At 32.1% G+C, this 16064-nt stretch overlaps 2 protein-coding genes across 2 annotated transcripts; both read right to left on the minus strand.

Moving 5' to 3' along the window:
- Positions 1–687: 687 nt before the first annotated feature.
- LOC107807245 (L-ascorbate oxidase-like) lies at positions 688–8090 on the minus strand. Its single transcript, XM_016631596.2, has 7 exons — positions 7679–8090; positions 6444–6536; positions 5622–5834; positions 4446–4640; positions 2943–3021; positions 2144–2432; positions 688–1458 (listed from the first exon to the last, which is right to left on the minus strand). The coding sequence occupies exons 1-7, from the start codon at positions 7931–7933 to the stop codon at positions 864–866; spliced, it is 1719 nt and encodes a 572-aa protein (XP_016487082.1). The 5' UTR covers positions 7934–8090; the 3' UTR covers positions 688–863.
- A 1003-nt stretch (positions 8091–9093) lies between these two features.
- On the minus strand, positions 9094–15443 carry LOC107807256 (signal peptide peptidase). Its single transcript, XM_016631608.2, has 12 exons — positions 15288–15443; positions 14378–14459; positions 13523–13638; positions 13283–13434; positions 13076–13167; positions 12108–12235; positions 11929–11979; positions 11539–11625; positions 11368–11437; positions 11015–11151; positions 10819–10896; positions 9094–9339 (listed from the first exon to the last, which is right to left on the minus strand). The coding sequence occupies exons 2-12, from the start codon at positions 14415–14417 to the stop codon at positions 9265–9267; spliced, it is 1026 nt and encodes a 341-aa protein (XP_016487094.1). The 5' UTR covers positions 14418–14459; positions 15288–15443; the 3' UTR covers positions 9094–9264.
- Positions 15444–16064: the final 621 nt, after the last annotated feature.

Consider the following 16064-nt stretch of genomic DNA (forward strand, 5'->3'; position numbering starts at 1 on the left):
GATCTTAGTCGGAGTATCTACATACTTAGACTACAGGAATTGATGTAATTAGAATTGTGGATGGTCAGCATCTACTTGCTTTGTAAAGATACTTTTGGAATGAATAGAAACCACTATTTACCAAAAAAAAAATATTTACTTACTAAATAATATATATTCTTACTTTAATTAAAATTTGTTATTAATTAATTTATTATTAATACTAATTACGAGTAAGTATTTTTCAAGATTACAGATTGATATTGTTTGTTTTTCAAAATGAATAACAGCATTCGAAGTGCAAAAGCGAAATTATCTACGTTTCACACTATAAAATCCAATATCAATCTTTCTAATCATTTCAAAAATGTTGAGAGGTAATACAGATTTCCCACAAAATTTGAATGTGTAACTAAAAACTCAATTATAGTTTAAGGGGGATTTTTATATCCCATGAAAAATCACAATCGTGTTCCTCAATGGTGGATTCTTGACTTGAACTATTCAGCATGTTCTACTGTATACCTTCCATCTCCGTACCCTAAAACTCAAAAGTTATTACAAAAAAGTTACATTTGCTCGAAGATTAAAAATATTTACACACAGATCACTAATTAGAAAATTGCAAGTATGATATACTTTAATTGATGAGCTGGAAAAATATAGATAACTAAGAAATTAAAACCTACTATCACATGTTACACTACATTGATCGTTTAAAAAGTCTTTATACCCATGAGTATATATAATTCATAACGAACTAAATTGTTGCATATTTCACAATTATCTTCTAAACTTCTATTCCAGGATAATGTTACAATAACCACCTTTTATAAAGCTCTTCTTATTCATTTGAAAACAAATAACATTTAAATTAATTACAACTATTTATGCTTGTCTTTCGCGAACATTTTCCCTGTCAAACCACAAGTGAGAGCTTCATTAGGTATATTCTTGACAAGATGAACATCTTCAGCAAAGACAACTCCCATGCCTATATGCAAATGAGGTTCAATATGACAATGAAAAGCCCAAACCCCTGGATTATTTGCCACAAATCTTAGTGCAGTCCATCCATAGGGAAAAACAACAATTGTGTTCTTCAACGGAGGATTATTCAAATTGAATGTCGTCTCAGCATCTTCTGTTGTAAAATCTCCGTCTCCATACCCTAAAACCCAAAAATTATGTCCATGCAAATGCCAAGGGTGAATTTCACTGACGTTTTCGGCTAAGGCATTGGCATTTTGAAGGATTATGTCAATGGTGGTATTGAATTTCAACATGTAAACACCATTTCCATATGTGGAATTAGGGTTTGGTGGTGGTTTCATGATATCATAGTCTTTGGAAAAAGTATCTGGTGGAGATTTTGTGTCAAATGCATTATTTATGCCATATTTTATGGATCCTAAATAGGGTGTAGTTGGAAAGACTAAGGAAATGTTGTTGATAGCCCATCTGGTGTATCCTTCAATCCTGTTATAAACAGATATAATTAATAAATATAATCTCATATTTTTAATAATTTACTCTTGTAATTAGATGATGTAATCACATAACTAATCTACATAGTAACAGAACGAAAGAGGTCCTAAATTCATGTCTCATCATCATTTATCAACAAAAATATTTTCACATGTTTTGCCTAAGAAATAATTTATGTTTTATATACGGACAACACGTATATAAACTTTTCATATCATCACATTAAATCTTCATAGCAAGCTTGATATGGTAATATAAAATAGAGTAATAATTTACTATATTTTTTTTTTATAGATTTAAGTTATATATATACTGACAGTGAAAAGAATTCTTACATTATTAGTATATATTTATTTAACATGTTACCATATGTATCTTACTATTTTTTTCAATTTATCAGACATTAATTATAAAAGGTTACCTATAACTATTTTTTAACTTGATTGCATAAATTATTTTTACCTCATTGATACATAAAACTTTAATTCAAGAAATTTGTTTCATCTTTCTAATTTTTTAACGAGCATGTCCCACTGGATAGTGGATAGTAAAGATACTTTTTTTTCAATACTATATGCCTATATAATTTATGCGTCAAAAATACTTTATATTATATTCTTTTTAAATTCTATTTTCAGTTAAATATTGTCAAACAAAATATGAATGGAGGGAGTACCTGTTTTGAGTATTGAGGAGCAAAAAACGACGATTGTATTGAGTTGGAGGCTTAGGTGATCCAATCAAGCCAAAGATTTTCTTATAGAAGACTTTGCTGTAGTTATAATCATTCCAAAGAGGTGGCAATGGTGGTGGTGAAATTGGAATTTTTGAACCAAAATTTGGAATGTAATTCAATATAGTGAGGCCTTGAGATGTTTTAGGTTCTCTTGCTCTTACATTGACTGAAATCCAGTAATTGTTTGAAGGGTTTTGATCAGTTGTGAAGAGAATTGAATAGCTTTCACCTGAATAAATGTCCATATTTTCCATAAGAAATGGTTATATACTATACCATAAAGAATTCTTACACTATCGATCAGTAGATTTAACATGTTATAGTTGTATAACTTACTATTTTTAAGTTTGGTAAATAGTATTAATCATAAAAATGACATGCAACTGGCTTTTACGTGACGTAGTCGGTGACGGATATAGTGTAGTACTAGTTATCGGTTCAATTGAACTCATAACTTTTGACGCGGAGTAAAAGTTTATGTATAAAAATTCATTAAAATTAGAAAAATAATATATATGAACTCATAACTTTAAAAATATAATGAGTTCTATTCTAAAAACTTTATAACTTGAACCCATTAAGTTTAAATCATGGATCCGCCTCTGGACATAGTTATATAATTATATATTTTTTATTCCGTCACTACATAGAACTTAAACTCAATAATAATAATTTACTGAAATCCAGTAGTTGTTTGAAAGATTTTGATCAGTATTGAAGAGAATTGAGTAGCTTTCACCTGAATAAATATCCATATTTTCTACAGAAAATGGTTGAATGTAGTTTCCATCTGCTTCAACCACCACCATTTTGTGACCCTATATATGTAAAATCAAAACAAGTATCAGAATTATTTCTTAAGAGCTTTTGTAAAAGATAGTCAACTTCATTTTTTTGGGTCGAATTTAGAATTTATTTTATGGGTTTGAGTTCAGGTTCCATCTCAACTCATTTGATTTACTAGTTTTGAAATTAATTATTTATACTTATTTAATTTAGCAAGACTATGTTGTGTGAGCCATAAAATTACTGGTTTCGAATGATCATGTACCTTACATTTTATATTTGTCCTTAGATACAGATGGATTTTCATGGCAAAATAGTAACAGACGACCAATGTGCTCATATTTGTTGTTTACGTCGAATCAATAAACAAATTTTATGTATTTGCAACGTACTTTTATTACTTAACTATGGTTAATTATTGTACGTTCTCACTTCATTTTTATCACTTAGCCTATTATAAGTTAATAAGGTCTGGTGTAAATTAATCTCAAGCGCAGATAAATATAAAGATATATAATGAGATTATAAATCATAATTTTATAGTTTAAAATACTATCTTAACGATAAAAAGAATCATAATAGAAAAATATTGACTCCTTAAATAGAGTAGTAGTGTAATTTTCAGTTTTAGCCACTTTGAGAATTACTTTCTCCAACTTTATTTGGTGGGCACAAAGGTCTCCCATTTATGAACTAAACTTTCTTAAAGCTATGTTGTTTTCAACTTTGCACCACTGATGTTAACAAATTCTCTTTTCAAATGCTGTCCCATATCTTTAAAAAATTGAGACGATATAAAGAAGATTAGTACAGTTCTTGCGTAAGCACCAAATCAAGAAGTGGTCCAAATTATTTTAACTTTTTAAAAAGGTTTAAAAGTCATTTCTCTTTAACAAAAAATTAAAAATTCAACATTAAATTGTAATTTATCCAATTTTAACAAATAAGAATGAGTCAATTTTTATAATCTACAATGAATTCAATCTTTTACCTTGGAAATGTAGCCTCAATTTTCAAAACTCTCTCTCCTACGGTCTTACTCTATCTAAATCTCAACTTCAAAAGTTCCTAATGGAAAAAGAAAAAAAAATTGAAGTGTAGACCCACACATCATAATCGTCATAAACTTATTCAATTTATGAATCAATTTTGTCAATCGTAAAACAAATTCAACCTTTTTACCTTGGAAATAGAGGAGTAACCATCAACTCTAAATCCTATTTAATTTTAATATCTTTATCTGTGACGCTATCTGATTTTAACGTCAAAACTTTTAATAACAAAAATTAAAATACACAAACTGATTCAAACATTATCATGATTATGAAAAGAAAGTCAAGAATTGATTCATGAAACTACTTTAGAGTAGCAAAAGAATAATAACTTTGTAAAAAGTTGAAAGGAATAATTACTTTTGAAGTGAGAAAAAAATAAATAAGGCTATTTTGTTCCTTACCCCAATGGCCAAGTTGAGTGAAGACAATGCAGTGCTGCTAGCCACTCTAAGCCTATAAGTCTTGTTTGGATGCACGTGAATAATCTGGGGTGCGTACTGCTCATCTCCTCTTAACTTGCACTGAGGAACTGATGATTTGCTAAATTGCGCCGCTAGAGAACAATTGAATTGACCTCTTCCATTCATCAACAAACTCTGGTTTCACAACAAAGGGATATTTAGGGCCTGTTTGGCCGTCATTTTTTTTCATTTTTTTTTTTACGGAATCAGTATTTGAACATAAAAATTTCAAATTTCACTTGAATTTGAATTTCGTAATATTTCGAAAATTTGAAAAACTCCAAAGAGTTATTTTTCAAAATTTTCACTTCAAATCACTTACAAAATTCTAAAACAACTCCAAATTGTTTTCATATACAAACACAACTCTAATTTTCAAATATCATTTTCACTTTAAAAAAAGTCACTTTTTCCGGAATTTCATAATTCTTATGTCCAAATGCCCACTAAGGACCCGTTTGGCCATAGATTTTGTCAAATTTTTGCCAAATATTTTTTGGCAAATACATGTTTGTTCATAAATTTTATCCATATTTTGGCAAATTCCCAAAACCCAAATCCCAAGCCCAAAATATTACTATTAAGTTTTTTTAAAAATTAGCTCAACTTTTGTATTTTATAAAAGAGCCCACTATTTATTATTTTGTAACACTGCTACTTCGTCTTCTCGGTCATCTGATAGTGTATTCTGTAGTTCATTATAAAAATAATAATTTTGTACTAAATTTATTTATGTTCAGGACTATGATTTGTGATAATGATAATGAATGTTATTGATGAAGATAATATTGGGTATTTGTGATAGTTTTTAGAACTTGTGGGTATAAGTCATGTTTCATGTTTTTTCAAAAAATAAAAGTGAAATATATTTTGAAAACTGATGTCCAACCACGTTTTCATCTTCAAACCAAACTTCACCCAAACCAGATTTTTCGAAACAAATTTGGGAATATATGGCCAAAGACTAGCTAAGTGCATGATTTCTTTCAATCTGTTGGTAAATAAAGTTATCCGATACGTATGCTGATAACAAGCAACCCGTAAAATTAATCGAAGTGTATACAAACCGACGCGGATATCACAATTATAAAAAAAAATAAGGAAGTAATATGTGACCTGTGGTTCACCAATCCAACGAAAAGGCTTAGAAGAGAGGTCAATTTGTTGATCTTGGGAACTTTTGTGCCACCAATCACTAAGTAATAAATTGAATTCTCCATCATAGTGAAATGGTTCTTTTTCATCTTTTGCAACTTCCACTATGAGTGAACCATATAATCCTGCTGATCTTTGCATCCCATAATGTCCATGGTAGAAATATGTCCCTGCCTGTTTTTTTTAATACAACATTAACGTCTTAATTCCAAACAAGTTAAGGCCGATTATATTAATCTTCACTTCTTTATAAGTTCATTTCGTAAAGTAAAAAATAAGTTAAATAATATTTTGCCTCCCTTAATATCCATGGTAGGAATACGTCCCCGGCTATTATTTAAGTATCACACAAATATAATAAATCCAATTTCTTTTAATTTCATTTAATTTTTGAATTTTAAAATTGGCTATATAAATATCTTGTTCACGTAAAAGTGAATAATATTGTATATAGTGGTGACACTTGCTTTTTGGATGTATGGTCCTTGTGGGTCCTAAAAAATCTAACTATTATAAAATAATTCTACCTTTGCTCCATGTTACGTTTTGTTAAATTGTTATTGTTCAAAAATATTTAATGTTAAAAACAAGAAGTATATTTTTTTAGTGGGCGTGTTAATTAAGAAAGATGTTCAAGAGAGATAAAAAATAGTCTCGACGAATACTTTATAATTAAAATATAGAAAATTTTAAATATTTTTTTAAGGGGGGTTCAAAAAACGTAAAAAACTCATAGAAGATAATTCCATTTTTTTTTTTGGTCTTGTGTGGGAGAGAAATTACCTTGTCAACTATAAACGTGTAAACAAATGTCTCTCCAGGGTTAATGGGACATTGGGAGATTGATGCAGTTCCATCCGCCCATGGTGTTCCACGCTGTAGTAAGAAATTTATGAAAACCACAAATGAAAAAAAAAAGGTAAGAAATTAATACATATTAAAAAAGATTACGCAAATGTTAGTTAAAAGGGACCCCTTGCAACCCTTCGGGGTTGATCGGTTGGTTTCGAGGGTAGTCATCCATATGGATGACCTGCGATCGAATCCGTCGCCCAGGGCTTGACTAGTGCGGTTTACATTCCCTGTGTGGTTTGCATATTATTACACATGAGGAGGTTTAGCCAATGCACACCAAGTGTCGCGGCTGCGAGTTTCCCCACTTACCAAAAAAAATAAGGGGGACCCCTTATATGTTAAAAAAAGGTTATTGTAATTTTAGTTATTCAAGGGTTAATTGAATTTTGATCAAGCATATATAGAAGTGGTCTTTTTTTGTTCCTAACAATACCAACATCAGTCAATCAATCGTACCTTAATCTTAATTTAGCTAAATTATGTAATATAATTAATTCTCGTTATTCATTCCGCTTTAATTAATTCATTTCTTTGTTTGGTACGATGATTAAAAGGACGATATATAACAAATAGAAAGCTAGCTTCCACTCAGAATGAGATGTCGATATACTATAACAACAATATAAACAATAATCAAACCTTATTTCCAAGCAAGTTAAGGTAGGTTATATAAATTTTGCTCACGTCACTTCATAAAGTCCGTCTCAATTCAATATTATTTTTATATATAATCAAAATAAAAACAAAAATGCGTTTTAAGTTCTCTATATTTTCTATTTGCATGCATATAAATCTCTAATAAAACTCAAAAAGTCCTAAAAGAACACCTAATTAATATATATCACCTATACACTGTGGCAGAGGCAAAAGCCGAGCTATGGGTTCGATAGGCCGAACCAAGTAGTTTTTGTTCAAACAATGTATTTTGTGTTAAAAGAATTATTAGCAAAACGTGTATTTTTGTGTTAAGAAATTTATTGAATATATACAAAAATTAAATTTAGAATCCATTCATTAGCATTTGAAGCCTTTGTTTTAAAATTCAGAACCGACATAAAATTGAAATTCTAGCTCTGTCTCGTATTATGAAGATGCCAATATACTAGCATTAAAAATTCATTGTGTGTGTTTTATGTTTTTTGAGGGTAGAGGTGGATTCTAACCTGTGGAATTCCATGCCAGTGAATTACAACTCCTTCAGTAAGAAGCTTGTTAGTAAGCTCAACAGAAATAGTATCACCAGTTCTTGCCCTAATAGTTGGACCAGGAAACTTTCCATTAATAGCCATTACCACACCCTCTACACCGTCTGGAGACCAATGCATGTACTCCACTCTCCATTTAAATTGCCTTGTTTTGGCCATGGCTGAAATTGTTGACAACTCCAACAACAACAACAAAATGCCTAATAAAGACATCTTTTTTAATTCTTGATATATGTGAAAATATGGGAGTAAAATAAAAAAGAAAAGTTGATCACAGAGAGATAAGGAAAAGTTCCAAGCTCACACTAGTTGGAGCTTTGTACTTCATTTATGGAACTTTCATAATGCTGGATTGTGTGTGTATATATATATGTTGGCAAAGATACACAATCTAAGTTTAAGGGAGGGGGGGATAATCCATGTAAAATATTCTGTCCCACATATTAATTGTACAATTTTGGCTAACTGAATTCTTTTCAAATTATCTTACGTCTTATCAGAAACAAGTAGTCATTTTGTTTTTATTTTAGATCTACTTGGTTAATTAACTACTATTATGATTAATGTTGTTAGAAGATGTCTTAATTAAGGAGTGTGCTAAAATCTTGATATATAGTAACATATATGGACTATACGGAGTAAGAATTCATGTTCTTTTTTATATATCAAGGAAAAAAGTTAATCTCCCTAGGGCAGCCCGGTGCACTAAATACCCGCTATACGCGGGGTCCGGGGAAGGGCCGGACTACAAGGGTCTATTGTACGCAATCTTAGCATGCATTTATGCAAGAGGCTGTTTCCACGGCTTGAACTCGTGACTTCCTAGTCACATGGCAGCAATTTTACCAGTTACGTCAAGACTCAGCTTCTATAGGTAAAAATGATATGTCGCTCGTTATCAAAATTCACAAATTAAAGAATGTTTTTTAAAGTTAAAAAGAATTTTTCATTAATTAGTACGTCCATTACTCTTGGATTTATAATATCATTTTTATTTAAAATTTTCTTATAACTTTGGAATCAGGTTCTATTATTTGTGCATCTGTAGATGTAACAACAGGGGCATATATTCCTATATTTTATTCATTCGTGCTGTGTCTGAGGATAGCTCTTCAGTATAAACAAGAAGAATAAATACGTTAAAGAAAAGTTATAAATAGAATTTATGCTAATTCTTTGTTATAAAGAACGAAGAATTCAGAACTTTCTGTCTCACAAGAGAAACAATCACGAAATTATAGCTAAAGATAATATCTTCAAGATAAAGCAACTTATGGTTAAAAACACCACAGGCCAAAGTTGTTCAAAGGCCACAACTCTGTAATCACTAGCTATTCTTTGTAAAGATTAACCACATTAAATATCATGGAATAGGGGGGAAAATGTTTATAATTGACAATGGAAATATTGGTTTGAGTAATAACATATGAAGCCAGTCTAATCAATTGTCACTAACAAGATTCTAGTACAACAAAAAGTTCTTCCTTAACCAACAATTTCTGCAGTTGGAAGGTCATAATCCTACTCTGTCTGTCTTTTTAGCCTCATTCTACTTTCTTGCTCTCTTCCGCGGAGACTTCTTCAGTGCTCTGTGATTTTGACTCGTCGAACTCCAACAACTGTTCAACCGAAAATCAAGAATACAAATTCAACCTTGAATAAGATATATATAATGCTTGGAGAATTATAATATTGGACTAAGACAAGATCAATTGAAGAGACGTAACCAGTAACAATTCATATAGCCAGCCTCAACTTGCATGAGATTGAGGTGTAATAGTTATTGGAGATTTAGACGAGACCCCATCTATAGTTGCTCTCATAACCAAAATCATGTTTAACTCTATGAAAAAACTAAGGAAAGTTTTAGAGAAGCTAGGGTAGTTTTAAGTTCTCCTCTCGAGTTTGTTTTTGTATAGTGTAATTTCATTTACTTATTCATAGGGTCATAGAGGCTCCATAGATGAAACTTGTATTATTTTGGATTATGGGTACTCTTCTGACATTCGAATGACTATTATATTTCATGACTTTAATTATGTTTTGCCGCACTTTAAATCAAAAGGATAACTATCTCGTCTTGTTCATTTAATATATAATTAATTAAATGAATTGAGTTATATGGGTACGAGTTGGGTATGTAATACATCATAATGGTTCACTCGATCCAAGTTGGAAGGCACTGGATGCCGGCCACGTCGCAATCCATTTCGGGGGGTGACAAACTTGTAGAAGATAAAACAACATTAGAGATTATTCTTCCCTTAATTAAAGACACATAAATAAGAGGAGACTACGGTCTAACCTAGCGAATGAAGTGGGATAAAAATCATGGAAGACCAACATTCAAATCCCAATAGAAGCAAAAAATGCTAGGCAGTTTTTTCTCATCTGCCTAATTCTTGGTGGACAGAGCTACCTAGTACAAGTACTAATGGGATGTAGCCGGTGGCGGAGCCACATTGAACCAAGGGGTGTCAAGTGACACCCCTTCGCCGGAAAATTATACTATATTGCTAGATAAATTTTTTATTTTATGTATATTTACTATATGTTGACTCCCTTAACTTTTCGATGTATCTAATTATTTATATTTTGACACCCCTTGATGAAAATTCTGGCTCCGCCACTGGATGTAGCAAGTACCCGACGGGATAGCCGAGATACACAAGTTGGTCCTGATACTACGGCTATCAAAAGAAAAGAAAAATGAGAAAAGTGCACCGATTAAGATAATCCCTACTACTTTCCACTCAAACCAAACTGAGGAGGAAGATTTTCCTTGATTGTTTTTGCATTTTCATCTTTACTGTCCCATTTTTCCTCTTTTTCCCTAGTTACAAAACAAACAATGAAAAATGTTTCTCTTATCTACTCCTAAACGATGTTACTGAGAGAAATTGGTAGACAAAAAATGCTTGGCACAAAATGACCCGATTATTTTTTTGGCCGAAACACCAAGAATTGAATTCTATAGTATCCATAATCCCATATGAGACAATTTGGAGTAAACAGTAAACAAATATTCAAGGCCCATAAACAGTAAAGATAGAAGAAAATGGAGTGAGGAAATATTGATTATCAAAAGAAAAGCTTACCGGCTTCACATCCCCATTCCAAACGCAATGCACAGCCAAAAATCCTATTACAGCTGGAACAATATATAACAATGCAGGCTGGAAAATAAAGGAGTAAACGAAGTGCTAAGTTAGATAACTAGAAGCTTGAAAAATAAGGGCACAATAGTCCTGCTTCATGAATAAAACATAAAAAAAACTTATCTGAGACACCAACCTGTGCCGCTTGAAACCAGTTCATAACAATAATTGTTGAAACCACACCAACTGCGTATCCCAAAAATGCACTTTTGAAGTATTGAGGCTCTTTCCCCCTGGAGACGTCAAAGCGGAGTGCCAATGCCACAAAAATGCCTGAAGTACAGAAGAAGTGATCAAAATATTGCTAACTCTACTTATTTAATCAAAGAAACAAATTGCATAATGAGAGGATAATTACTAGTTCATGCCAAAAACTAATAACGGAAGGTAAGAAACAGAGAAGTTCAGAGGCGGGTAAAATCCAAAGCAAATTCATGAAATCACTTATATAGCCAGGTCATGAAAAAACAACTTAAACGGGTGTCATACCGGGAATTACAATATCTCCAAGACCAAGCATTGAAAAGGGACGTTTCAAATCTGCTGTTGGGAACAAAAGCTGCAAAAGAAAAAAAACATTCATTACCATACTGTAAGAACGAAAATCCTGCAATGACAAATTGGAAGAAAAGCTAAATTAAAAAAATCCACTATACACACCTTGATAGGAGCATCAAAAGATTTAGCAACGCTAACCATCACTGGGGTAAAAAAGACCCAGAAGATGTCGTACACAAAAAGTCCAGCCTGCAGTTTAAGAACATAGAACGCATTCAGCACAAAGATGGTAAGGTAAAGCATAAAGAAACTGCAAAACCAATGTCATATAAACCCCAGGGAACTCTACTATCTGCTTGACCGCTAAAGGTTACACATTTGCAAAAAGGATGTGTCTATGTAATGCATGCCATAAGAGATGGCTCGTTAAAGGGTCCCACTTCAACTATTTGGTCATGCAGGTTTGGCCCAATAAAAACAAACTTAACGACATCTCTGAACTACGTAATTAATCATAAATTACACATAAAAATAAAACCTCTTTCTACTTACCAATAGTATGGCGCCGGTCTTAAATGACCCAAGAGAAAGCATTTCAATCCCCTGCAAGTTAACAGAAATAAGCATTCAATTCAGTGTCCAACCATCAGAAGGAAAACGAAGCTGTGAGAAGGTTGTTTCGTGATTTCAAAGCAACAGATAGAGAAAGTTTGCTATTTGTGCAGACAAACCTGAATACAAAATGCAAGTCCCAATACATTGTTAGCTAGCCAATGCTTCTGTTTAGCATACCATACACAGAAGATAGTTCCAGGGATTGCAGCAACAATCTGGGACCTTGTGAACTCGACCTCCAAAGCTGAGAAAAAAACAAATAAAACACCATATCAAGAAAGAAGAAGGCAGAAAACCAACAAGTTCCACTCAATGGATTGAGGAAAATCTTTATCCAAAAAGAAACAACTATAAAATGCTCGATCATTTTCAAGAATACAATCCTAGATCCCTTAAAAGTTTGAAGATCGAATGCGCCCATGCTTCAAGTTGAAAATGGAGTAGATTGGAAAACTGGATTTCTTCTTGGAAATTTAGAAATATCTCAAGTATGTAGGATAAGAAAACCCCAATAAACTAGTCGATCTGTTCAAACACATAAGTACATGACTTAAGGATCCATACATGCTCATCAAAACCATATCAGGAGATAAAGGTAAAGAGTTCTTAAGGAAAAGTTTCAGAAAAGGTACGGCAATCACCATCTAAAACAGCCAAACAATACATACTCTGCGGACTCTACTGAGAAAAAATAAGAGAATACCACAAAAGAACAAAATTTTCAACGCCCGAGATTTATTTTTAAAAAAAGAGTCCAACTATTGTTGTTTAGAATAGCCAAGAACATGTCCACATAAAAGAAATACAGTAAGTACCATTTTATGAGCTACTCCACTTTGGAAGGGGTGAAAAAAGAGTACCATACTTGAGAAAGGAAAAAGAAGTTCAGTCAACAAGTGGCATTTTCAAAACAGACATGAAGGTGTACCACATGGGATGTGGGAATGCCTTTAAATGATATTTTTAAATGGATGGGGGGGAAAAAGAAAAGCCACAGTGAGCAAAACACAATTCAGAATCTTTTGGAGAAAAAAGAGTCAGTCACCAACTAGCATAAAACAAGACAAAAAAAGGTGGTCCATACAGTTGAAATATGGGATTGGGAAGCGCCATATTATGAGATCTTCATTCCACTTTTTTGGCAAGAATCGTTTGATAGCAGGTAACAGTGTTGCACTGCAAAGCCCCAAAGAAAGGGAAGATATAAGAATACATAATGAAACTAGTACTTAGAAAATTGAAAAAGAATATATAAAGCATAGTAGAATGAACCCATACGGGAAGAACATACGAAAGAGCAGCAATGCCAAGCACAAAAAAGTAGCACGTCAATACAGCATTAACCAGGTCTTTTGAGAGGAACTTAAAGAGCAAGAACAACGACAAGAGCATTGCGCTTCCAACCAAGGGGAATCTCATTGCATGTTCGTTAGACATTGTCTCCTACAAAGTAGAATAAACAAGTTTAGGAAACATCAAAACAGATGAACAAATGAAAGGGAGGATGCAACTTGGAGTCCTGAAAATATACCGAAGGTGGAGTTGGCTTAACAGAACGGTAGCAACCCACAAAAACAGTGAGGCAAGCTGTTAATACGACACTTAAATTTGGGTCCACATTCACGACCAGTGGTGCCAAACTCAAACCTGAAATTCACAACCAAAAACCAAGAGTTCTCAAGGTAATTCAAGCAACACGAATTTAGCAGCAGGAAGGGGGCTAAACACCAGCATATCAATCAAGAAATCAATCAACTACGCCTCAGTCCCAAACTAGTTAGGGTTAGTGAGGGCCAAATACCACTAAACCTAGTAAAGTCTACAAAAATGATGCCTGTGGGCCCAATGCCGCACCATTTGATCAAACAGCACGTTGAAGTCAGCAAGCTTAAGAGTTACAGTAATGTGAAGCGAGTGAGAATTTCAAGAGTTTTGATCCCTTATAATGAGCAACAAAATTTTATGGCAGTTTTAGAGTAGGGTATTAGGTCTTATGTTTGACAAGCAGAACTAATCTGTTTTACAACACATGAAGTGAGGAAAAAAACAGTAGTAATAACTAATACCATCTATTAATAATAAATGGATGAAAACATATAATAAGATCATACATACACAATTGTAGTGTCTATTTTCTCCGGAAATCTAAACAATGCACATCCAAACACTCATAAATCCACTGTTCATAGTTACGGAGAAACTTAAGAATCACGAGTTCCAAACAGTCATCAAAACGAATTCTACAGACACTGTGGCTCGTCTCATATCTTGAACATGGATTACTTTACTTTCATGTTTTGACAAGCACAAATCAAAGTCAATGTGCGTTGTAATTCAGCAAACAAAAAGAAACAAGATTGAACCAAATCGAACAATGAAACCAAACCTGCTAAAGCAAGATTTGCTAGTCGCTCGCTACTCTTCATCCTCACAGAAGCACAGTCCTTTTTTTGCCCCAAGGTAATAAGCTACAACAAACCAAGAATAAAATAAGTATTAGTAACAATAATCAATATTTACATCTTTATAAGACAATAACTATTAATTGTAAGAGAAAAAGGTGCAATCTTTACCAATATTTCTCACCAAATTTTAGAGAAGTGTAATGTTATCAAGATTTGACCAGTAAAAAAAACTCTGAACATTTCTATAAAAAAAAAACAATTCTGGGAAAGGATAAAATTTACCTCTGAATATGGAAACTCAATTAACTGAAAATATCAACAAAAACCCAAATTCTCAACAAAAACCCAATACACTAAAATGCTTTGAAAAAAAAAAAAACAAGGAAACCCCATTCAATTGAAAATTTCAAATGTCAATTTTTTCACTGAAAACCCAATTAGCTTAAAAGCATGAACTTTCCTCTGAAATACATGATACTATATATTTTAAAAAATCAAATTCTATATCAATCATCTCAAATAAAAAAAAAATCCCAATCCTCTAAACTGCATAAATTTGCTCAGAAAAAAAGAAAGAAAAGAAAACCCAGTTTTAAAAAATTCAAAATCAAAATTTTTCAGCAAAAATATATTACCCTATTAGCTTAAATACAAGAATTTTCCCCAGAAATACATGAAAACCCAATTATCAAAATTCAAAATCTACATCAATCCTTTCAACAAAAATGAAAAAAAAAATTGAAAATTTAAAAAATCAAAAATTTCAACATAAACCCAATAACCTTAAATACATGAATTTTCTTCTGAAATACATGAAAATCCAATTATATAAAATCAAATTCTGATTAACAAAAGAAAACAATTAAAACTTCCATATTTATTCTTTTTTACCTCACAAGAAGAAAGAACTGATCTTGTCTCTTTATCCTTCTACTGATCTCCAATTACGCAGATCAGGAGAGGCTTTTCAATAAGATAGATATTTGAAATGTTTTAATTTTGACTTTTTGGCTCTACCTTTTTAAAGTCAAAATAGGGTTTTAGATTTTGGGTTAAATGAATTATTAACAGTTTTATTTGGGATTTTGAAGGATTTCAATTGGGGGAGGTACGTAGGGACTTGTTGTCTCAACCAATAAGAGACTTCCACGTCAATTTCTCACTATAAATGCCATTTATTAAAGTGATATTCATGTAACCATTATTAAATTAAGATAAACAAAAATAATCAATTTAGTACCAGTCTTATTCTTGTTTGTTTATTAACTTTGGGATAGGTTATCCCACCATTAAAAATAGTATCATAATGTATACTTGTTAGAGGGTTGAAAAGTAATGACACGATAAATTATTCAGGATAAAGTAATAAAATTGACAATCGCATAATTAATATCATATAAAATAGTTAATAAGAAATAGGCCAAATATATCGACAGCCTCTTAAAATTATTCACGCTTTTCAGTTAAAAACTCGATCTTAAGTTTGTTTCATTTAAACACTTTAAACGAGCCTTTACTGTGTCATTTAGACACAAAAAAACTGACATGGCAAGGCAAGTGTTTCTCGCATTTTTAAAGCGAGTGAAATTGTCCGAAAAACAAACTCCTAACCTTTTTTTCTCATTATTTTTCTTTTGTCTATTCTTTTCGTCTCTTCTAGAGAAACCA

This window comes from Nicotiana tabacum, chromosome 19 (assembly GCF_000715075.1).
Source record: "Nicotiana tabacum cultivar K326 chromosome 19, ASM71507v2, whole genome shotgun sequence".
Taxonomy (NCBI): domain Eukaryota; kingdom Viridiplantae; phylum Streptophyta; class Magnoliopsida; order Solanales; family Solanaceae; genus Nicotiana; species Nicotiana tabacum.

Bases quoted from the DNA above. Each gene is read 5' to 3' on its own strand.
- LOC107807245 (XM_016631596.2), bottom strand. From the start codon at position 7,933: ATGTCTTTATTAGGCATTTTGTTGTTGTTGTTGGAGTTGTCAACAATT. The intron at 5,835-6,443 runs GTAATTTCTCTC...TAAAAAAAACAG, and splicing joins ACACGTTTATAGTTGACAAG to GCAGGGACATATTTCTACCA. The intron at 1,459-2,143 runs GTACTCCCTCCA...TGTTTATAACAG, and splicing joins CTCCTCAATACTCAAAACAG to GATTGAAGGATACACCAGAT.
- LOC107807256 (XM_016631608.2), bottom strand. From the start codon at position 14,417: ATGAAGAGTAGCGAGCGACTAGCAAATCTTGCTTTAGCAG. The intron at 13,639-14,377 runs GTTTGGTTTCAT...TGTGAATTTCAG, and splicing joins AGCAAATCTTGCTTTAGCAG to GTTTGAGTTTGGCACCACTG. The intron at 11,626-11,928 runs GTAAGTAGAAAG...CTTAAACTGCAG, and splicing joins AGACCGGCGCCATACTATTG to GCTGGACTTTTTGTGTACGA.